The sequence below is a fragment of the Triplophysa rosa genome, linkage group LG2 (assembly GCF_024868665.1).
Source record: "Triplophysa rosa linkage group LG2, Trosa_1v2, whole genome shotgun sequence".
In the NCBI taxonomy this organism is placed as follows: Eukaryota; Metazoa; Chordata; class Actinopteri; order Cypriniformes; family Nemacheilidae; genus Triplophysa; species Triplophysa rosa.
Window position 1 is genome coordinate 6512034 of NC_079891.1, and position 24388 is coordinate 6536421.

A 24388-nucleotide genomic window follows, 5' to 3' on the forward strand; every position below is an offset into this window, starting at 1 on the left:
GTAAAGATTACAAACTATGAACAAATGAGGTGTTCTTTATCTGCTTTATAAATAGTACAAATAATCTTTCCTGTGCATTACCAGAGCATTGCCTTTAACAGTTAGGGAGGTGGGGGAAAACAGTAAAATGAATCACTGTAACCCTCTGTGCATCACTTCAGCTCATTTAGCCTCCTAGTTCCAGTGGAACCTTTTTGGAGCTACAAAATTATACTCTGTGGTGCAATATGTTTCAAGGACAAAGCACAGATCAATTGCCAGTCAGCAACCACACATCCAGCACAAAGCCATGCGGTGCTGTGTCCATTGTAAACCAAAAGGCTTGCGGCGCCAGCTTACAGGAGTCCCTGAGGTGCTGTTACAGCTTGTCAAGGCCATTATCCAATTAAATTAATTCAACAGCACATATTTAAACAATAAGGCACCTGAATAATGCCTCATGTCCTCGAAGTGTTTAAAAGTCAACCTTGTGACTCATTTTTGTGACATGCAGTCTGGAGTTATTTTCAACTTCCTGCATATGCAGCTCCATATGACACAATTAAGGTTTCTTACCTCAAGATATACTACCCAGGGCATGACTAATGTGGCCACGAGAAGATCCGCCACCGCCAGGCTGACAATGAGGTAATTAGTGGTGGTCTGCAGCGCTTTCTCCCGGGACACTGCCATACAGACCAGCACATTGCCAAAAACGATGACAAAGATGAGGAGAGTCAGGAGCATGGCATAGTAGTTATACTGATGCTTGGCCTCACAGCTCGTGCTGTTGAGGGTCCCGGTCCCATTGTCATAATAAGTGTCATTGTAGGGATACTCCGTGAGGAAATCCATGAGCCAGGGAAGATGCCTGAAACTGAGAGACATAATTTAGCATCAGTGAAGCTGATAACATTGGATAAAACAAAACCAAGAGGCAGTACGTCAACCCTGAGGAATATTTACTGCTCACAAGTTGCTCAGAAATGTTTTATTAAAAATGTGGACTAGTTCTGTGCTGCTAGCATCACCAAACGAAATTGCAAAAATAATGATTGTTTTCAATTCAATTGTATTTTTATAGCGCTTTTAGAAATTGCCTTGCATCAAAGCAGCTGTACAAGAAAAACAAAACTAAGAAAAACAACATAAGTTGAAAATGTGTATATAAACGGAGAATTTTTTTTAGGAGAAACCAGACTCAACCAGGAGAGCCAGTTCTACGCTGGTATGTTAACACATCACTGCTGCATCTTCACCAGGGATGGATTACTGACCGGGCCAATGGGGCCAGTGCCCAGGGGCCCTTGACTACCATGAGCCCGAGGGGGCCCTGAGCTTTAAGATTGCGCCATCCAGTTTGGTACAGAGCACCCAACAAAAACAAATGTTTATCTTTGTTTAATATATGGGTCCCATAGCCTATAGAAGGCCTCTGTGGATACCCTGTAAAAAATGAAATGATAAACAAATCAAGGCAACACATGTTTTGTTACTTTAACTTATTAAATTAAATTTAACTTATTGAAAATTAACTTAATAATTAAATTACAGCACATTTAAATAGCATTTTCGGAATCTTTTGCTTGATGATGTCACAGGGGCATTTTATGGTGAAAAATATTTTTTTATTTATGTGATGCATTAAATATGTGTATGTTTGACAGTAAATTAAAGAAATGTGTTTCATACGCCTTAATTTGGTCCATTCTTGATTTTTCGCTGTGTAGCTAATATTAGACATTTATAAACCTTGTACAGATTATTTTTAGCGTAGCGCAGGCACTTGATGCAGAGAGAGTACGGTTTTAATATTCATTATCATCTTAACTTTCACTTTCTATAACTGTGAATGCGCAGCTAAGGGAAAGAACGGAAAAATTGTGGGAGGGGGCCCTTGGAGGTAACTGGCCCCGGGGCCTTTGAAGTCATAATCCGTCCCTGATCTTCACAGGCTACATTTATTATAAGATAACTAAACTATGGATTATATGATTTTATTAAAAGAAGTTTTAAAAGAAGATTTCACAAAACTTTCTCTTGTCTGCTACTGGTCAGAGAATTTTGCCCGAAAATGTCAGTATGAGTCAATGTTGCTGTGTTGGACTGGTCAGAATACTCAAAAAACGCACTTGTCACACAAAGCATCCGAAATCACCTACATGTATACTGTATAGGCGAAAATATAAATAGTAAACAATATGTCTGAAACATGCAGCCGAAATATATCTGGATGGCCTACTGCTTCCAGCGAGAGTTCTCAGTATGCTGGACACTATGATATCCCATTATGCCGTGGGAGCTGAGTAGCCACAAAATTCAAAGTTATTAAATCAAAAACCAAAAGTGGAAATCATTATCTTTATCTAATTCAGGACATAGACTACTGTTGCAGTATGCAATTTCAGACAGATAGCTCATTGTTAGCGCTGCATATTTGACTGAGACAGGACAAAGTGTTTTAAAGTTACAAAAAAATACACATTTTCACAATTTAAGTGTCAAGTCTGTTTCAGCGGTTTCAAAAGTTCGAGAAACAAGGGAAAATTGGAAGCAAATTGCTGACATACAAAGAAGTAATCAAACTAAAATCTCAACGCAGCTTTCAGTATTTGAGTGCCGTCTGAGATCTTTAATTTCAGAAAAGTGAGTCACAGAATTTAGATTTCACAGAATTTAATTGCTGTCAGATTTATTTGTGAGTTTTCATTTTCACTGGCAGGGAAGAGCTAGAACTTAGTCACACAAATATTTGTATTTTGTAAATATATGTGTAAAGATTAAAAAATTTTCAGTAATGAAAGTGGCTGGAAGCTGAAGAAAAAAATGTAATGTGAATGGGGATAGCATACTGACACGCGCTTTTCCACCATCGCGCCAAATCGTTCTAAGCACAGTCTGAAACGGTTACAGTTATGTTTCCACGTGAGGCTGGTTTGACACGACACGATTACAAACTGTTCTCGGCTCGGAATTTTCAGCACGGTTACGTGCTAATGAATGCACGCAGAGCCGTTATAGCTCAGTCTCTTGTGTTACCGAGGCAGCGGTACACAAATTAACAAACGCCATGATGGCTTCATTCAGCCTATGGTGTTAGAATCCCACCCATCTTCATTTGTTCGGTATAATATTTGAGACATTCACATTTAAGAAATACATCTTCCATTCTTCTTCGAAACCTCATAAGGTTGGACGTCTGCTGAAACAGGATTGATTTTCTCTGTGAATAGTGGCATTATGGCTGTCTTGTATTGATTTGGAATTTACACAGCGAGATCAATTCCTGCTCTGAAATCAATATCTCAAAGTGACGGGACATACTGCAGCAATGAAATGTTTCGAGCTGTCAGGGCTTAATAATAATTACCCTATAAAAGCAATTTGGCATATGAATGTTTCTATAAATATTCCACATTCCATTGATTTTATATTTTTGCGTGCTATCTTTTACATGATTCCTGTTTTTGTTTCATAACTGTTTTATTGTTAACATTTTTGTTGTTTTCTATAGTTGTTTCTATAGTTATCATCTTACCCTATATCGTGTGACAACATGTCCCACATTTCGTCAATGGACAGTTTGTTCCAAACCCTATGGAGGACTAAACCTGCAAATATTATAAATAAATAAATGTATAAATAAATAAATATATAAACGAATGAATGTAATAATATGAAAATAAATAAAGGAATGAATGGTTTGATAAAACAAAATAATTCTTTTAGCTATTATTGATCTTAGTTTTAACTTTTTTTTCATTTTTTAAATTGATTTATTATTTTTAGATTATTTTATTTATCATTTCCTTTTATTTTTTACATTTGTTTATTTATACGTTTATTTATTTTTATATTTATTTATTATCGCATGTATTTATTCCCACTTTTATTTATTTATTCTTGAATTTATTCTTACTTTTCTGTGTCTTGTATGATAATTAGATGGGTTGGTCTTGCCTACTATTGGTTCAGCGTAGAGTGAAGCGTTTGATTGATTACTCTTGACTTGTTTTGGACTAACGTCACGTCACTCACTGATCCTTTGCTTCGTGTATAACGTTAAGTAACTATGGCCGCGCACAATTAGCTAGAGAGTTACAGCATTTAGCCAATGAAGTCGATAACCATGCATCAAATGACTATGTGTCATTCAGATTAGATGCACTTATTGATGATTTAACAAAATAATAATAATAATAAATAATAATAAAAATGGACACAAAAAATAATAAATCAATTTAAAAAATGAAAAGAAAAGTTAAAGCTAAGATCAATAATAGCTAAAACGAATTATTTTGTTTTATCAAACCATTCATTCCTTTATTTATTTTCATATTATTACATTTATTCGTTTATATACTTATTTATTTATACATTTATTTATTTATAATTTTTGCAGGTTTAGTCCTCCATACCAAACTGCATCGTATGTTACTGTAAAAAAATGTATTCTCAAAAATAAACCTAGAAATATTCACTAGAACAAAATGTACAGCATATCTTAAACACCATTCCATCCCCTGCATTTTACAGTAGGTCTTTCTGACACATGGACATGAGTTTATTTGTAGAATTTCAGTTTGATCTGTCTCAGTCAAGTGCTTTGCACACATACAGTATATGACCTTTCATCTCCTCACACTTATCCGCTCTTTTTATACAGGTTTTTCTAACACTCACCCTGTTAAGCATTTCTATGTTTGATTTTTAAATAAGACTCTTAATATCCTCATAATTTGATCTCTTGTTAAACTCACTCAATCAATAACAAAATGCTTTGCTGTGATGACAAGTTAGCACACTGGTAAACCATATGAACTATAACACGCTCACAAGTGATAACAGACAAAGTGTAATGTGCCGTTCATGTGATGTTCAATCATCACGGCACAGATACAGAAAGGGAAAGAGAACGAGTGAAAAGCAAAACAAATGGCCTTTTACGAAAACAATCTCCCCGATCCAGTTATAGCAGCAATCTATATTCGTTGTCTTGCACCCAACATCACCTCTGTAGCTTAATGTGTGTGTGGGACTGAAGACAAGGCCCAGTGAACCCAGTGAAAGCCTCTGATTGATGCAAAAAGCGACACAAATGATGTCTGTGTCAAACGCAGCAGAAAGCCTCCTCCACCAACGAGTAGTATCTGACTGCAATATCGGAGGCTGCACTCTCAATACCGCATTTCTGGGGACGCTTTTCAAGGACCCTGCGACAACGGAAGTAAGCGACGAGTCGAGTGCATCGAGTGCATTTCCAGAATGGATGACAATCAGAGTGTGTCAAATTTGAATAAATTTTTATTAGTTCAACATTAAAAACATTTAACATTTTATTGGAAAGTTAATGTAGCCGAAGTGAGTTGCTAAATAGCCTTGAATGCAATATATAGCCACAATATAAGCTTCTAATGCTGTAAAACGAGTTGTAAGTAACGTAATATTCGTTTAGCGAAACCGTAGCACGACTGGCAAGAATTATGTTGATTTTGTGACTATGGGATGATTATTAATTCTAGACCTAGCCACCACAATAAACTGTAACGTTAGCACTCTTCGTTGTGAAACCTTGTTAATTACTCATTGTTTTTCCATTTTAAGTAATTTAAATTAATCTTAATGTTTTAATTGTCTCATGCTCACAGTTAACTTGTCAATCCCATGATGCATTTCTCTTCATTTTGACACTGTTTCTATAATATTGATTGTTAAATTTGACATTATAATAATTGACTGTTAAAATACCATGCGCTAGATTTTGTGTGTGTTTGTGTGTGTGTTCAACTGTTCATTTGTGATTTTAAATAAACACAATCTTAAACCTGCGCCCAGAGTCATCATTGTGTCTTCACTCTGTGCTTGAAATGTGGTTGATCTAGTGACTGAAAAGGCTATACCATGATTTCTTGTTTTTTTTACTTATTATATTATGCTAGTTAGTCACAATAATTACTCAACATTCAGCTGTTAGCAATAAGGTTTAATTGCAATTAAATATTGATATATCAAATATGATATATTTGGGTGTAATGAACCTTTTAAAAACTAAGTAATTAAAATTGGGTGGATATACTGTCTTAGTTGCACTTTTTCGGTCCTCAAAAACTAGGGTCCTTGGTATTACGGCTCTCTCCTAACTCCGATTCGGTAGGTGGCGCTGTAAAAACCAATTAGGGTCCTAGAAGTGCGGCCCCAGAAGTGCGGTCCTGAGAGTGCAGCCTCCGATATTGCAGTCGGATAATATTGCCACCAACCCGTTCTCACTCCCGACTCGTCACATATTTACGCTCGGTCAGCGCCCCACGGCGTCATTTTTGAACGCACAGGATACCCCTTTTCAGCCATATAAAACACAGCAGACGAATAAAAGTACATTCACAGGTACTTATTGCACAAACTGACCAAAAGCATTACAAAATATAACAAACAACTCGTTTCGAAGACCTTTTTGCACCAAAGCCGTACGATAACTTTACATGAAGATGCCGTGCGTGTCCGTGAATGCATGAGGTCGGCACCCATTTAAAGATAAACTGGAACAGCTAGATGAAGTCGGTTGCGGGAGCCAATACCGTTTCACGTTCAAAGCCAACGAAATGACGCGATCGGTCACGAGATACGGGAGAGCCAATGGCATCGAAGCTGACGTGACTTCCTCTGGCGGCAAATTTTGAACGTCGTTCTTCTGAGGTTTACGGCGGACGGTGAATGCTTTCGCGTCTGTTCCTCATACAAATCGATCGTTTCGCGTTGGTACCCTTGGAATATCTGTATTTTTGAACGACATTGTGAGTGCTTGTATTATGTGTTTTATATTACAATAAATAAACTGTTACATTACTTGCTCAAACTGTCTGAATAGTGTCATTTAAACACAATTATCCTGGCCATTAAACTTAAATTAAACCCCGAAACATCATTATTGCAAATTATATCTAATATACATTTTCATAATGACGGTGAAATGCGCGTTTATAAGTGACGCCGAAGGGGCTGACCGAGCGTAAATATGTGATGAGTCAGGAGTGAGAATGTGTTGCCTCCACATTGCCATGACCAACTAAAATCAATGAATCACTTTGAACCTTTGCACAAGGAGTACTCATCAGGATTATATGGATTGGTTATTTTAAAGGTGTATCTATTAGGCAGGATGTTTGTTATTAGAAGGAAATAAAAACAGTTGTGTCACACTGAATATTTCTCAGGATGGTTAATTCAATGCACATATAAAGATAGTTATTGCCCAGGTATTATGGGATTATGAAGAATTACAACAGGCTATTTAATGGCTTTCAGTAACTTCTAAACATAAAGCAATTATGAAGCACAAAACAATTCAGCAAAGCTATAAGGTAAGAAAACATGACGCAGAGAGCAGACAGCAGGTAGAATACAGTAAGTAATAAGCCGTTCTAACATAATGTGTAAATTCATGATGTTGCAGAATAATAAAAGTAAAAAAGTTATAATTAAATATTTAAGGATGTGTATTCACATCACATGATAAAACCATGAATATTGCAGAGAGAACACAAGAATTGTGTCTCCTTAACTCTTTAATCTATCTCAGATGGACGCTGTCCGCTTTTTTGTCTATTATAACAATATAAGAGATTATTCAGCATTTATTGAATTAATTAATCATAAAAGAATGTAATTGTTTACCTTATTATAAACGGTTTTCTTCAAAACTAATCAAAATAATGAAAAGAAATGAACACATTCCATTGTAAATGAATATATAAATTAATAAAATGACCAGATCTTATGGTCTGTTTACATTACACTATATGAAGAGTTCATTTGCAAAAACAGATAACGCTGTTTTATTTTTTTTATTGTGCATTCCAATTAATATCATTCAAACTGCAGTTGTATTGTTTTGATAACTCACAAAAAACAGATAACTAGCACAAATAAAAACATAATAAAAAACATGAATTCTTTTGAAAAAAAAATTCTTTATAAAGCCTACTGTATATAGTTAATGTAAACATATAGGTATAATGCTAAGGCACCAGTGCCCTTGACCTACAGTGTGATTGACAGAAAAGTGTGTGTCAGTGCTCCAGGCCAAAAGTGTGTTCTGTTATCAGGGTTCGAATGCTGCCTCTCTTTACTTTGCCTCATGGGAAATCTAGGGCAGGCCAGAGGTGGATTAAGCGTTTGAATTAAAACTATTGCTGTGATGGAACAAGGTGATTCGCGAGGTTACAATTAGCCTCAAACATCTTGGGCCGATCAATAACATGTGACACTTTGATTTGACTTAACGAAGGTGGGTTTCCTCTCGCACAGGGGATCTCTTATATTTCAGTGTTCTCTGATTGGCTGTCCAGTATATCTTGTCTTGATGGATACAGTATTTAACAGGTTTAAATTAGAAACAGAGCGATGTGGGCAGTATGATTGAGATCTCAAAACAGGTTTTACTGACCCCAGATAAACCACCAGCTAGTAAGATATCAGAAAAGCGCAGTGGACCTTGATGCAGTAATAGGACAGTATTGACACTGAGGAGAAAGAAGCAATTGCATTGTCATTTTCCTCATATCCGCCCACCCCTACAGTAAATGTGATAAGCACTTATACGTGACACGAACGTATGATGGGGAGAAAGATTGTATTGCAATTTCGGCAGGCAAAGCATCATTCAGCTACATCTTACAGCAATCAATATGTGTAGTCATATTTACATTATATACTCATATTTATATATCAGTTTAATTAGCAACAAACACATACTTAGGTTGATTTACCAGAAAGGTGTAAAAAAACATTGCATTGCAGAACTTTTTGTTCTGTTTTAATTATGTTATCATTAACAACCAGAAATTAAATATAAACTCTAACCAGCTCATAACAGTCCAGCCTTTTTCCACGCCCTCTTTTAAAGATTTACGTGCTACATGTACTGAATACCAACGCTGGCTCAGCCAATAGCATAAAGTGGGACTGTTTGTCCTGTCAATACAAAAATGAGTGTTCCAACCAATCTTGAAATGGTAATATAAATCATTTATATTATATTTATTTATATACAAGAATACTAAAATGATCATATACTGTATCACTTTCCTGCTCATTTAAAGGAATAGTTCCCCTTCAAAAATAAAAAATCTGTCATCGTTTGCGCACCCTGTTGTCATTTTCAACCTATGATTTTCTTTTTTCTGCAAAAAACAAGAAGATATTTTGAAAAATGTTAGCAACCATAAACCGTTGGTCCCCATTGACTTCTATTGTATGGACACAAAACCATTGCAAATCAATGGGGACCAACGGTTTTCTGTTACCTACCTTTTTCAAAATATCTTCTTTTGTGTTCTGCAGAAGAAAGAAAGTCCTACAGCTTAGAAATGACAAGATGCTATGTAAATAGAGACAGAATTTTCATTTTGAAGGTGAACTATTCCTTAAGTCACAACAAAACAAGTGACAGAGAGAGCCCCCACATGCACCATACACAAATTCTTTTGTCCCTGTATTAAATAGCATGAAAAAGTTATCACTCTTTTTTTTCAACAAAAACCAAGCTCAAAGCCACTTTGTTAATTGTTATACTTGCATTTTAAAGGGCACATCTGTATAACAATGCAGTGCCCTTTGCTTAAACTGGGTCCTAAAGCAAGATACAAGTATATGAAAATGTTAGCGTATAAAAACTCAAGAGCTGTTTTCATATTACTCTCAGAGCAGAAGGTCAACAGAAGAAGATTAATAGGTTAACCTGGTTCGGTCTAAAGAATGTTGTTATGCATTTGTACCTAATCTCCTTTTGCATTATGGGGGGAATTCACATTTATTATTTGAGGTATTCAATTTTCAGCATGTGGGTGGATTAATGATCATGGTGAATATCATTAAAGATACAATGTGCTGAAACAAAATGTTAACAATGCATACTTGTAAACAGAATTTATACTCTTGCTTGGTGCTTGTCTCAAGAGGAGCATAAAATAAATAATGTTGTAATGTTATAATCATCTGAAGTAAATGTAAGTGTCGCTACGTATTTTTAATGAGTGTTTGCTGTTATGATGTACCGTATACAGTAACAAACTCATCTCATCTGTGATCTCATAGCAGACAATCTGCATCCACACAAGAAAACCTCAGTACCCCCTCCTGTGTGTGGGTTACAGGGTGTGCACATGGAGTTGCTTTCAGTCTTTTTCCCTTGATCCCTCTCCAAGCAGTAGGTTTTGAATATGCCAGTGCCGCAGGCCACCCGAGCTCCAGCTTTGCCCCACTGACGCCCCTGCACTGCACTGTCTGATCTCATTAGTGCTCTCTGGGATACGGGAGAGGGGGATGAAATAGGGAGAGGATAGGTGAGAAGGGAAAAGATGAAATAAGAGGTGGAGAGAGCTGTTTTTCCTGGAACGCTGTATCTGGGAATAGCTTTATGCTTAGCTGCACAATTGTATACGCTATTGCCCTGAGATATTCTCCCGCATGAGAGCGGTCTGATCATTACAAATGTATCGCTGTCAATTTTCCATCATTCCCGGTGGATGATTTACATGATACAATTTTATGAGGCCAGATTAATTACTTTTAAAAAGCTATAAATCACGCAGAGGGACAGGGCTGCTGGTTTAATATCAACATTGGGTCGGGTAACATCAGTAGCATCAAAAGAAGTAACTATGCTGTTATTTTTACAAAAAGCTAATATTTAATTAACCAATAAAATATTGAACTAAATATGTGGATATATTTTTAAAAGGATTGTAAAATAGTAAGTGTAAGTGTCCCTGTCTGGTTCAGAAGATGTGCCTTGAATGGAGTGCCAATAAGCTTGTGACTTTTGGGAGTATACAGTATGTTCCAGCCAAGCAGTTGTCATTGAGACGAATGGGAATGCTAAAGGATAGCGTCTGATAGGTCTTGGTTTATCCAAGGGGCAACTCACCCTGCAAAGATTTATGCAATATTTAAGCACAGTAGGTGCTTTAAACTTTTCTCAGCGTTAAAATAACCAGACTCAAGGAAAGCTTAAACTCATCTTAAATTGCAAACCGGATGTACAATAGAATGACACATAATGAATTACATTCATAAAACGATGTTAAAAACAACTCTATTTAACTTATCTCCGCAGACGAACTGTAATTTTCTGTCAGACTGCTGAACAGGTTGTTACTCAGTTGAGATGAGAAAGTAGAGGCTGTCAGCAAGTGATATGTGTGCAAGCAACTGCAAGATAATCACACATCATTGCTGTGTAGTAGGTTATGAAATGTATCACCTTGTCTAACACACAACCTTTTACCTCAACAAGGAGTCACTGCAGCGAGGTCACTGAACAGATTAACCTTGACTCTGGACATTTCATGTGCCTTCAATTATATCAGGGTTGACATTATCTCTGTAATATCGTTGTACCTGAAGTCGGTTTCAGAGAGTTTTTAAAAAGAAATACACTTATGTTTAACTACATAACTTCAAAATGTACAGTTATAAATGTATCAGAATCTTATAACTATTGTACATAGCAAACTGTCAGGAATGGTGAGTGCAAGGCAGAGGACCCAGACGCAGACAGCAGGTGAGGGGTTAACAAAAAATGTATTTAATATAAACACAAAACAAAAACCCAAGAGGAGGTAAAGCAACAGAACAATATAAACATGAAGGGTAAACAGGAACATAGACTAATTACACTAAACTAGACAAGACTAAATACAACACTAGACATTAACTACAAATACAAACCGGGGGTGTGCCAAGGAACAAACAAAGCAAAATGATCCAGTACAAGACAGAAGACACAGGGGCATTAAATAGGGAACCAAATCAAGAGGGGAACAGGTGTAGGGCATGAAATCATTAACAATCAATAACGAGGAGACGAGGGGGCGGGAACAAAGACGAGACCGAGACAGCCGCATGGTACGTTATAACAACAATATCATGACTCTCTCACACTAAACACATGGGTCAGTCATGATCCTGCCACTAGACTAGAAAATCAAGACAAAAGGAGGCAGAATCATGACAGCAAACTACCAAGTTCTGTGCTCTATGATCAAATGAAAATGCATGCTCTGGCTACCTTTTTTAAATCTTGGTCTAAGAAAGTGTAATTATGTGGGTTGTCCATTAAGGTAATAAATAATACAAATATTCAGAAAATATTTAAAAAATATATTTAACATTTTTTTAATTTGCCAAGAAGAGCAGAGAAGCTATAGTTAAAGACCAAGACCAAGATACGAATGGGTGCTATCAGTTTTCCTGATCTTTGAATAAAATGTTAGAAATGTCATGAAAATGTTTCTAAAAAGCACTAACAGTACAATTTTCCTGTACATCCTATTTGGATTCAATTACCAGTCTGTTCAATATTTAAGGGGTCCTGACTGACAGTACCCTCTATTGAAATGACAGCACTTTTTTTCTAATTTTGCCGTATCAAGATCCATGGAAAGGGTAATTCTGCTAATTCCAAGCTTAAAATAGGTGGGGGTTGCTGTACCTTCTTTTAGCTGATACAGTTTTGGAAACAAATGTGGTATTGACTCCAATTCAAAATCTAAATGATGAAGGCTAGCTTCTTTTGAGCTCTCACACATACAGTATATTTGAAAGCATACCGGAGATCTGCAGATGTTACACCATCAGTATAACCAATTAGAAATTGGCTAGGGGGGATTCAGATGATCAAGCATGACCACCAGCTTCCTGAGGTGACAGAAGTCAAGACTGTATGTAAAAATATAAGGGAATTGGTTATTACAATTTGATTTGCAGGTTAATTTATGTTTAAAGCAGAGGTAACATGCTATTTCATACATTCTGACTTCTTTACACTGTTAAACGTGCTGGCTTCTCAAGCTTGACATTGTCAACTTGTCAGAAAAACGAGTTGAACGTATGAGGTAGTATTTCTGTGCTCGATTCACTCCGCCAAAGTTCGTACAGGTTTCGGAAAGTTTTTTTAGAACATGGATTCCTGTTTCGTAACAAGGGTCCTTAGTCCCTCATTGGACAAATCTCCCAGAAAAGCATGCCCACGCGTCATCCAGCGAGTGAAAGAGCACGTGTGAGAGAAAGAGCACGCCCACGCATCAACCAACCAGAATGAGAAAGAGCACGCCCATCAATGCCGCCTCACTCGGCTGACGGAAGTTTAGATGTATTTGTTTGCTCACTGTATTTCGGGGATGAATGTTATATAAACGGTGTATAAAAATCTGGATTTGGAGATCGTTTGAAACTGATAGATGGCACGGTCCCAGCGCTTAAAGATGCCAGACATGAACCGCACGCGGTAAGTCAAACTAAGTCCTATGTTTGTGTTTTGTTGGCAATCGGCGTGTCCGTGCATGAAATGAATACGGAAAATTCCTTCATATTAAAACAGTATATTGTGCCGTATTTTTACAGATTTTTTGGAGTGTATAGGTACTCAAGATTAATATGAGTTTTGCAGAAACTGCGTGTGTTACCTCATCTTTAAAGAAAGAACTTGTGTATCTGAATCAGCAGGTTTTCATTTAATTTAATGAGTAACGTTCAAGCTTTTCATGCCTGACCAGATGAGCACGAAATAAAACACTACTTCAGGTCTTCTATGTTTTTTAGTATTGACCTATGTTTAATGCATTTCTTCAATATTTGTTTGCAGTGTTATCAGCTAAAAACAAGAAAATAAATTACAGCCTTATCTCTGCCTGATACTATGAAACACAAGAGAAATGAAAAAGTGAAAATAGCTCTCTAAACCTACTGATATTCATATCAGGAAAAATTGCCTGCACTTCTCGGTCACAAATATACCTATAAGCATTTAAACAAGACATGGAAGTACTTCTGGGTTCATACTGGATGGTTGGGCTACATTAAAGAATTCATCACATGACAATTTAACCACAGCCAGTTTGTTTCAATACAAGTATGCAGCACGTAATTCACAGACATAATGACTCTCCTCTCCTGTGATCCCGAGGTGAATTGTTTTCTGAAATGTTCATGAAATTGCTGTGCTTTACCAGATTCACCTTAGCAACTGAGGTGCTAAGGTTAATATAAATCGCATCTTCATTGAACAAGCAAGTAAGTACTGTATATAAGTATAAGTAAAATATATACATATACAGCCACGGGAAAAGACTGCTCTTTTGCCTTTAATCAGCATTTCTGCATGTATTGTGGCTGTGTCTGTTGAATTTCAATAGAAACAAACCTTAATAAATGTATTGTAAAATACATGTAAAATCATTAGTATTGTGTTGTTCAAGCATGAATAATAACTTGTTTTATTTCTAGTATTCAAGATCTTCAAACATTGCATCTTCTTTGTAATTTTGACCACTTTGACTTGTTTCAATTATCTGCAAATAAAAAACCAAGATATTCACCTGGGAGAAATGTTGTCAAGTTCACAGCATTAAACAAATATGATCATTTCATTTAAATAGTAAATAGTCGATTAAAACCTGTAAATAGTAGATTCAGAAAAAAATGAAAATATTCCAGTAGTCTTATTTTTTGTGGCTGTATTATATATATATATATTGACTAAATTCATGTTATGATCAATAAAGATACTTGTAAAAGGCTATAAAATGCAACGGAAAATCATTGCCTTGACATGCTAAATGCAAATTAGCTTAAATTTTGAGATTTGCCCTATAATGACTACCCTGGCATTTCAATTATAGAGAAAAACCCATTTAGCCACAGGTTATCAAAGGGTTAATGGAACACAGGAGGTGCTTGGCTACATAATCTAAATTAAATAACCACATAGAGCAACACCGGATGTGTCAGCTAACATCGGTGCAGTTACTGCCGTATGTCAAACCCACATTTTCCAGCATTCCAGTTCTGTCTGTTCCAGCACTCACTCATTCAGAAGTAACCATTAGGGAAACTCGGAGAGAAGCAGCAGAGAAGCGCTATAACAAGCCTCAGATGAGCTCATTAGGACTGTGTGCCAATGCTGTATAACAACCCGGTCTTGAGCAGCTACTGCCTGTTTCCCATATAGGAGGGTGTCTCTTCAAACCTCGAGGGTCAAGCCAGACCTCTACTGCCACTGAAACAAATGATGATGTGGGTATGATGCAGCTCTGATGATTTTCTGGTCGATGTTTTAGATTTAGAGATTCTTTCATAGCTGGGGTTTCAAAATGACACTGAATCTGTCTGTCTATCACCTGCACGCCTGCCCGCACGTCTTTCTATATGAAAAAGACTGAAGAATAAATGACATTTGTGCACAATGTGTGAAACGAACAAGACAGGACTTATTTACATTGTGTGCTTTAAAAAAAACATGGAGACAAGTAAATGAATGGGTCTTATGGTAATGAGCTGCACACCATTAACATGAAACAGATGTGACGCACTGTTTTGGATTGGAGACATTAATTTTTTTCTGTTTGTTAGTTTGTTAGTTAAAGGTCATGGTCAAATGTGATCAGCGCTTTCTTATTAGCAGACCATGCGATTTATATTTGTTTGGGCTCAGATTCATGCACTGTACTCTCAATTAGGCATCTTTTCTTCTAGATGATAAAACAATACATCAATCTCATACTTCACCCAAACATGAAAATTCTGTCATCATTTACTCACATTCGAGTTGTTCCAAATCTGTCTTTGTTCTGATGAACAGAGAGAAAGATATTCTTCGGCAAAAGTGAGGGGTGCGCTGTGGAGTGAGCCGTTGGTTGCAAATCAAAACCTCATCGCTATATATTGATGCTGGTAAATTTCATACACTGGACTTTTAACAAGCGAATCGTGATTTAAAGAGATTCAATGCAAGATGCAAAAATATTTAAAAGCCACTGATAAGTTAAACACAGGTTATAATAAATGCCATAAATTATTCTATAAAATCGACCAATGTAAGTTTATATTTAACAAAGTATTTATATAACAACAGTCTCTATAGAATGAAAACCCTATCTGCAGAATGTACAGTACCACTATCCCAATCAAACATACTTGAATCAGTTGATCAAGTTCCATGGAGTTACTTGAAAATAACATGCAGGTGTTGACATAGCCGCGGGAAGTGGGGGCACTGAAGCACCCCCTGGCGTCGAGTGAAAGAAAAACTGAAACAGTGTCAAAAATAAATAAATAAAGGCAGGTCCGCCCACCAATATGTGTTTGGAATAGAGAAAGTGTAAGGAAGACGCCATTTCAAACAGCAACTCCAGTGGCGTAAGGTGTAAAGTCTGTATAGTGTGGCACAGGAGACTGGGCTTCTAATCCACCTCACGCTGAAAACGCTTTTTAACTTTTTCTATCACATTACAGATCATAAAGGCATTTGTTTTCGATCAAATTGATTTAAGATTTTAAATTAATTTTTATTCATAAAGTTTAGGTTTAGGGTAAGGATAGGGGTAGGTGTAGGGCTTTAATATCTCAATAAGTTGCCATCATTTTAAAGGGGACGTATGGCGCGAATACGTGTTTTTCTGTGTCTTTGGTGTGTTATAAGTTGCCCATGCATGTATTAGACATGCAAAATTGCAAAAATTTAAGTGTCGGAACAAAATATGCATTCTATCTAAAAGCGAATGCTCATCCAGACCTGCCTCGTGTAACCACACCACCACAAATCTACGTCAGTTCGTGGTATGATTTGACTAAGACCGCCCAAATGTATACGCAAGTAAGGTGGGTGTACTTATAAATCTCATTGTATCGTCGCTGCCGCAGCCATGTTGTGGAGACACTGTGTGTTTCATTGCGAAAAGTTGTTTGCCCTTCCAAAAGATGAGATAACTAAAAACGAATGGTTACATTTTATTTACAATACTGTTCCAGAAAAGTACAATCCGAATATTCAAGTGTGTGCAGCGCATTTCACAGATGATTGCTTCATGAACCTGGGAGAGATCAAGGCCGGCTGTGCACGAAAGCTTTGGTTAAAAAGTGGGGCAATTCCAACCATTACAACTTCGCAAGGACAGTCTGGCGCTTCAGATTCGCAGCCTGTAAGTATATTTTCATTGTAAAAGACTTTGTTACAGACTAACGCGAGTTGAGTTTGTCATGTGTTTGTGATCTGCAAATGCAGACACGCACGCAACGTGAAGAAAGACAACATCAGTCCTAATAATCAGTAATTATTTTCCAACTAGAGGCAACAAATGTCATGTTTATAATGGGGTTTGTTGTCTTTGTTGAGTCGCGACGAGACATGGCGTAACACTGGTTGATCACTAACGGCAAATCTTTATAACGTCGTACATAAAAGGTAAATCAGTTGCTATAGTTTTTAACTATTTAACATAATTTATTTTTTAAAAACCTTAACAATCCTTTACATCCTTCTCAAGTCGCGCTGGCAAAGTTGATACTGAGGTGCCAATAGTAACGTTATCTGCCACTATTTATAAGTAACAATAGCATCTAACTACTATTTCTACTTAATCCAAAGAAAATGCAGCTATTTTCGGTTAGTGTAAAAGCATTGCTGCCTTGAGCGGGCTATTTATACTCAGTGAAAATAGACACTCCGTAAATGAAAATGTTTTTATCAAAAATAAATATAATACATTTTATTAATGTGTCTATTCACTAATATCCATTGAAAACATTAATAGCGTTACTGTTTCTGTTTTAATAATGTTACTGTTACAATGACAACACAAGTGTCTCATGACGTCACAGCGTTAGTGAAGGTCAAGTGTCACAAGAGGTCTTGTCCAAATGCTGCAAAAACGAATTTTTTTAACTGAACATTAATGTCCTCCTTCAGGACTTCATCAGTGTCAACCCAGAAAGAAATGCCACTTTCGGAGTCCCATCCCAGCTCCAGCTCAGGCAATTCCATCCCCAACCAAGAGCAAAGATGTCACGTGTCATGCTAAATTTACAATACTTAATTATTGTAAATTATTACTACCCTATTTAATGCCAAACTTGACACATGATAGCAGTTTGAAGTTATAGCTGCACTCAGTTACATTATGCCATAACTATTTTCCCTGCTTATAACTTTCTCTGTTGTCTGATATCAATCACAAAATAAGACAAAATTAGACCTAAACAGTTTCAACAAATGAAATTTCCTAAATCACAACTAATAAGATCTACCTATTTTTCATAAACAATTACTTAGTAACTTTTAATCAAAGTCACTGAGTGCAGCTGTGACGCATCAGAGGAGACCTGGCCCTCCCCTCCTCGGGTTTCTCCCGAGATTTTTTTTTCTCCATTGATTTATCATTGGAATTTGAATTCCTCGCGAAAAGGCTGTGTTGGCTTGCTCACCAAGAGACTGTTTTTATTAGATATTATTTACTAGAATGATCTTGCTTGTTCTAAACACCATGCACTGTGCTGTGTTTTACCTTTTCTGTTTTTCGTATTTTCTTCTGTAAAGCTGCTTTGGAACAATACACATTGTGAAAAGCGCTATATAAATAATGAATTGAACCCCCATCAAGCCTCCGACAACTCTTTCAAACTTTATTAAAGATGTGTCCCCTGGTAAGTAATTACTCCGTGAATGAATACGCATCTACGTTTTAAGAGATTTGAGCCCATGTTCATGTTCAGCTTTATATGTGCGATGACGTCTAACATCTCCGCCAAAGGAAGTAGTCGCTTTTAGCAACTTGTTAGCAACCGCTGTTTTTAAGACACAAAAAGGCTTTAAAAAATCACAAGCGGGTTATAATTGGTGTGTTTTAAAACGTGAAAATATTTCGAGGTTCTGTTTACCACAGACCTTATTTTGGGCGATTTACCAAAAACCCATTAAAAAAAACCATAGGCCCGGTTTCACAGACAAGGCTTAAGGCTAGTCCCAGACTAAAATGAATGTGTAACCTGTTTTAGCTGAATATAACTTGCCCAGAAATATCTTAAAATATATCAGTGCCATTGTTTTGTCTCAAGATGCACACCAGTAATGTATTCTTCTAAGGCATTTTTATCAAAGCGACATAATTATCTTAATTCAACTAAAGCATAGTCTTGGCTTAAGCTAAGCGGTGTCTGTGAAACCGGGCCATAGACTTTGGAGCGATGGAACAGGAGGTCCTAAAATGCTAACTCGCTTCCGGGTTTTGCATCCAGAAATACCTCATCTCTGAGCCTCCCTATTTGAGATTAGGGCTGAACGATTTAGAAAAATAATCTAATTGCAATTTCTTTTACCAATATTGCGATTGCAATTTAATATGCGATTATTTTTAAGCACCTTATCTCCTGTATTATTAAATAAAGAAAATCAATAAATCATGGTAACCAATGCAATATTAGACAGATTAACCATAAACTATAGGCCAGGTTTAAAATGATATTAGTTGATGCCTGAATTGATTGACATATTGTTATAGAATGACCTCAATCATACTACTATATTGAATGATTTGGTACATTTCTAGCCATTTAAACATGTAATAATTATCATGACATAAAGCACTGACAAATAAACTTGGTGTAACATGAAAGTAATTAAGTGCATAGTCACTGTAATAAACATATGATAAACATGTTGTTTACACTTAAACACTGTCTGTTAACTTACTATACAATCTTTAAATAAATAAGTAAAAATATAAACGATTAATATATGTATCTTATATCTTGTCTTTTATTATCGTGGAAGTGCTGCATGACATACTCTTTCCCCTTGAGGTAGCAATGATGTTAGCACACACAATACCCGACACTGCGCAGCATCATCTACACAAAACAGCCAAAATAGTCCCACACAACTGACGTGCTGTTGCTCTTTTACACTAAAGTTTCCACAGAGCCACGTTCTGTCGATCCTGAGGCCATTGTACAACAGGTCAATATTTAACAATATTTAACAATATAATATATAACAAACACAATATTTTAAATGCAGACGCGCGGGAAGCGCGCTGACAGGCTCAGTCGCGGCGCGCATGTGTTGCAACGCGCTCTTCAGCCGCGGCTATGGTTCAAATGCAGACGTGCGGCAAGCACGCTGAAATAGAGAGCGACACAGTCGCAACGAGAATGAGGTGCAACGCGCTCTCTTCACTCGCAGGCAGTCAGTCACTACGAGAGAGCAAAATTCCGTCCCGACTACTTTTGGAGAAAGCCGCGCGGCGCACATTTTCCATGCATTTGTAATGACTTTTAGATGGTACTGGTCAGCTCCGAGCAGGGTCGCATCAAACTGTACATCCCCATAATTAATCGCAGTCTTTGTGGTTAGAAAATCGCGTTTAATCACATCGTGATTTAATCGCAAATGCAATTAATCGTTCAGCCCTATTTGAGATTGTGGCTAATAGGTCTAGGCAGAATGTGTACGGGTTGATTTTTATGTGCTGTCGCCGTGCAGCATGCAGTTGTATTTAATCGCTTGACTTTTTTTGCCCATGGTTTATTATAGGTTGATGTTTGTGAACATAACATAACATAACTTTTTTAAATTTGTGTAGTGTTAAAAATTGAACCAGGAAGTGCATCTGGACCAGTGTTGTTTACATCATTCAAAATGTTCTATGGTAGCTATTAAGTCCCTGTTGGGTTTTTAAATGCATCTGTGATTTGAAATACATCAACATTTTAAAGAACTGTACCGTTTTTTTGTAATCAAAATCTTTGAAATTTGAGATATTAAGATCTACTGTTCAACCCTAGACCTTAGTTTTGTGTAGAATTGTATATCTCAGATTTGGGTTTAAAATGGTTGTACAATGTCTGAACTGCTCTCCAGCTAGTCCCGCACCTGCTGAAGCATGCACATTTTAGAGACAGTATTTATTTAAGTGCCCATGGTTATGATCCATAACATTAGTCATGGTCTAAAGCCTCCCCTGTCTCTGCCCTCTAAGTAAAACAGAATCACTGGTAGTGGGCATTGGGCAAGGTAAATAGAACCAAAAATGTCATACACATTATGTCTGGGTCAAATTATTTTGTCTCCCGAGCAAGATGTTAAACTCTGGTGTATACAGTGGCAAATATGACTGTAATCTTTCATAACACTGTGCGTGTTTTTTCACTTTTATTGTTGTTCATATCTAATCTTTAGTGTACTGTTTAGTCATAAGAATGCTAATTACCAGCTTTCAGATAGGCCTATTCAGCATTACTTTGTATTCTACCAGCTGTTAACAAAAACATTAAGCCCATAATATTATGTACTATAATGTGCCTTTTTCGAATAGATTGTTTTCAGCATCACCAAATTATTTGTTAAATGACATGATTGCATTTGCTGCTTATAGAATCACAGAGAAATCCATTGAGTATTTTGTTCACAAAACCAAACATTAAATGTTGCTGTCAGTGCCCACCATCTGGCATAGAGGTATAAATTGTCCGCCTCTCCGATGTTGTCATTTCTTTCATTCTTGCTGAAACTGCTCTCATTGGAATTTTAATCAATGAGTAAATGTCACAACAGTAACATGGTCTATTAACTGTGCTTGTCTTGTTTTTATTGGTTTGTTAAGATGTTCTTTGTGAGCGCTGTTGTGAAATACTGCCCTCTGTTCTGTCTGTTCTGTTAAATAGCAAAAGGGCAGCCTGAGCTGTCTGCCTCTTCCTCCATTAAATGTCAAGAAAATGCTCAAGGCCACACCTCTTCACGCAAGAAGCCCCAGGAGGAAGATTTCTGCCACAGACAGATGCTACAGTACTTTCATCCCACATACATCAATATACTTTTGATTCAGAATTTCTTGCTTTCTCTATTAGATGGTCAATATTACAGAGTGTGAGACAGTTTTGTTAAAACCTTAGCTTCGAACATTTGAAAGACCATTCATCCTTCCTAAATTAGATTTAGCAACGATTTGGTACTCAGTGAGCTTCCTTTGCCAAATGTCTAAGATTAAGCTTGACTGATTTATAAAAGTAGGGCTGCAAGGTGTAAGGTTTGCATGCGAAGATATAATATGACGGACCAAAAGTTTTTCATTTTCGTTGTATAAAATTGCTATAGACTCAAAATAAATTCAACACAATTAATGCATTGTGCGATTATATAGTGTGTTATTTTCTCGTCAATGCAACCCACAGTATAATGTCTGGATTCACACGAGCTCTTTTACCTCCCGTTTCTCTTAGTCGTAGTCCTTTAGTCGTAGCCTACTGTGTTTACTTATTTATCCAAGTCATTCTGCTTGTCAACACAGATACAGACCACAAGCTGTCGTCTACTTAAATGAAAAAATAATAAGTAAAACGCAATTTGTATGCGTCAAACTCAAAAGTTATGCCGCCCTTAACTTCCGACGCGCGCTCAAAAGAAAAACCGATGCAAACATGAAAATCATCTCAGAGATATTACACTTACATTTTGCAAGGAACGAAATTCATAAAACACTTTGTTTTTGGTAAAGCATGCACCTCACCTTCAAGCCATAGGATAGAATGCGCGCTGTTCAAGGTTCTTCTTTCCGTTTATATCCACAACTTCTCAATGTTTGCCATCCGTTCTTCCATAAAATATGAAACTGCCCATACTCGTTTTTGCCAGAGTGTACAAAACTGTACAGTCTAGCCTCGATTCCAAAGCAAAGCAAATCACTTTATACAACCACGGATAAATGTACTTTGATGACGCAACCGTGATTGCTTCTCGTGTAGCCTGCTGCTACCTCACTAAGTTAAATTTTTAAGTCTACATGAAACTTTAAAAGCCACTTTTGAGTAGTTGTTTTCGGTGCGTACTGTGAGTACGAAAGCGCGAATGATGGAGAGCGCGCCGCTTGTCTCAGCTCACTCTGATTTCAGCATCAACTGTGCACGCATAGCCCAGGTAGAAGGCGGAGTTGAATGGATTTCAACAGAAGTGGGTTGTCAAAATGCTCAGTAGATCAATGATTGATCTACACTTTTGGGCATAATAGCAACCAGTAGACGTTTTAGAGTTTTGGAATAAAAAACATGTGCACTTAAGCCATATTTATAATGTAAGAATGTGATTGCATTACAATTGGCCACAGTAAGTAACTAATCAGGAGAAAATTGAAAAACAAAGCATTTTAAAATAATAGAGAGATCAAACAGAGACTGTTCAAAATCAAGACAAAAATATTTCAATATTTTCTATACCGCCATGAATTGCACCTATGGCATCTTTGTGAAACTGAGGTAAACTGACTTCATACACTTATTAAATTTACCCCAAGAGTTACCAATAATGGATCAATATAAAGTGAATATAGAAGAAAATATATTATTTTTTGTACAATCCTTCCTTGACCCACATTATTACTGTAAATCAAAAATTCAAAAAAGGCATGCACATCCCACAAACCAGGTGTAGGACAAAAGAAAAATCCAACATATAACGAAACTGTCTGGTTAAGACCTGATGGTAGAAACGTTGCACTTGTATCAATACATTTTTGGAGCAGTTATATACAGTATCAGTGTGCAAACATTTTGTTTTCCACATTATTGCAGTCTGCAGAACACCTCTATATGGGATGTGTGAACACCATCCATGCCTGTTTCAAACCCCCAAGACAAGACACATAAATGGACAAAAATTGTGGTCATTGGATAGTGAAGATGAAAACCGCCCGAAGTCACGTGTTGCTGATTGTCTATATCTTATCTAGAGAGCACGATTTGCATTCATTGAACGTGTATTGTATAGGCTGAGTCCTGAATGCCTTTTGTATTCATCCACAGCATGTCCAGAATGTAATCAGGGCTCATGCAGTTGTCCCATCCATCATGCAAAAGCAAGAACACTGTGTGGGTATTGTGTATCCAAACCAGTTTCTCCCGGCACATTCTATGGATCACTGAAGTTGTATTTTTACATCCTTAATATATTCTTGCTGTGTTTGATAACCTTTTGTTATCAGAAAAGTTTTCACCATTGTCATTCAATATCATGTGTTGTTGTATTGGCTCTCCCAAGGCTCCTTTCCCATCTACTTAAGTTCTTGTCACTGTCACCTTTGGATTGCTCGACGGAGGCACCATTCTCTGTAAAGCAGCTTTGGAACAAAATGTATTGTGGAAAGAACAAGTATATTGAATTAAATTAATTACAATCCTTTGTTATATTTTAAGTAGTCTACTTAAGGCGATTATACTAAGACTCAGAAGTCAAATATACCAAATATACCAGAAGTACAAAAGATTTGAATTATTATTCCAGTTGGGAACAGACCACAATAAAGCATTCTCAGAACAATATCCGCATTAGAAAAAACACACTTCTTGGGAGCCTCCGTTAAAGTTTTCTACCGTAGTAAAAGTTTGCAGCTGTAATGCTGACATCGACTTGGGACGACAACCTTTCACCAATTCCACTTTTGCTAACAATCTAAAAACCCCCGAGTGCAATTTTGAGGGATAAAAAAAGCTTAAAAAATTAACCTTGCACAGCATCAAATTGAAACATGAATGAGACTTGTGTCAGTTGCTAAAACTGTTCAAGGTTGTTCTGCAGCACAGGCACATG

At 36.8% G+C, this 24388-nt stretch overlaps 1 protein-coding gene across 3 annotated transcripts in view; it reads right to left on the bottom strand.

Moving 5' to 3' along the window:
• drd2b (dopamine receptor D2b) overlaps nucleotides 1–22676 on the bottom strand; it is a 47332-nt gene extending 24656 nt beyond the window's left edge. For 2 of the 3 annotated variants that reach the window (XR_008961918.1, XM_057323846.1), the window contains exons 1-2: nucleotides 22317–22676; nucleotides 556–856 (exon numbers count right to left, since the gene is read on the bottom strand). Coding sequence is in view for 2 of the 3 variants with exons in the window: in XM_057323846.1 (XP_057179829.1) it covers nucleotides 556–834 (279 nt within the window). In the remaining variant the exon portion in view is untranslated. Of the gene's footprint in view, nucleotides 1–555; nucleotides 857–12587; nucleotides 12697–22316 lie in introns of all 3 variants that reach the window. The other variant, XM_057323856.1, reaches the window with a different exon arrangement.
• Between the last annotated feature and the right edge of the window lie 1712 nt (nucleotides 22677–24388).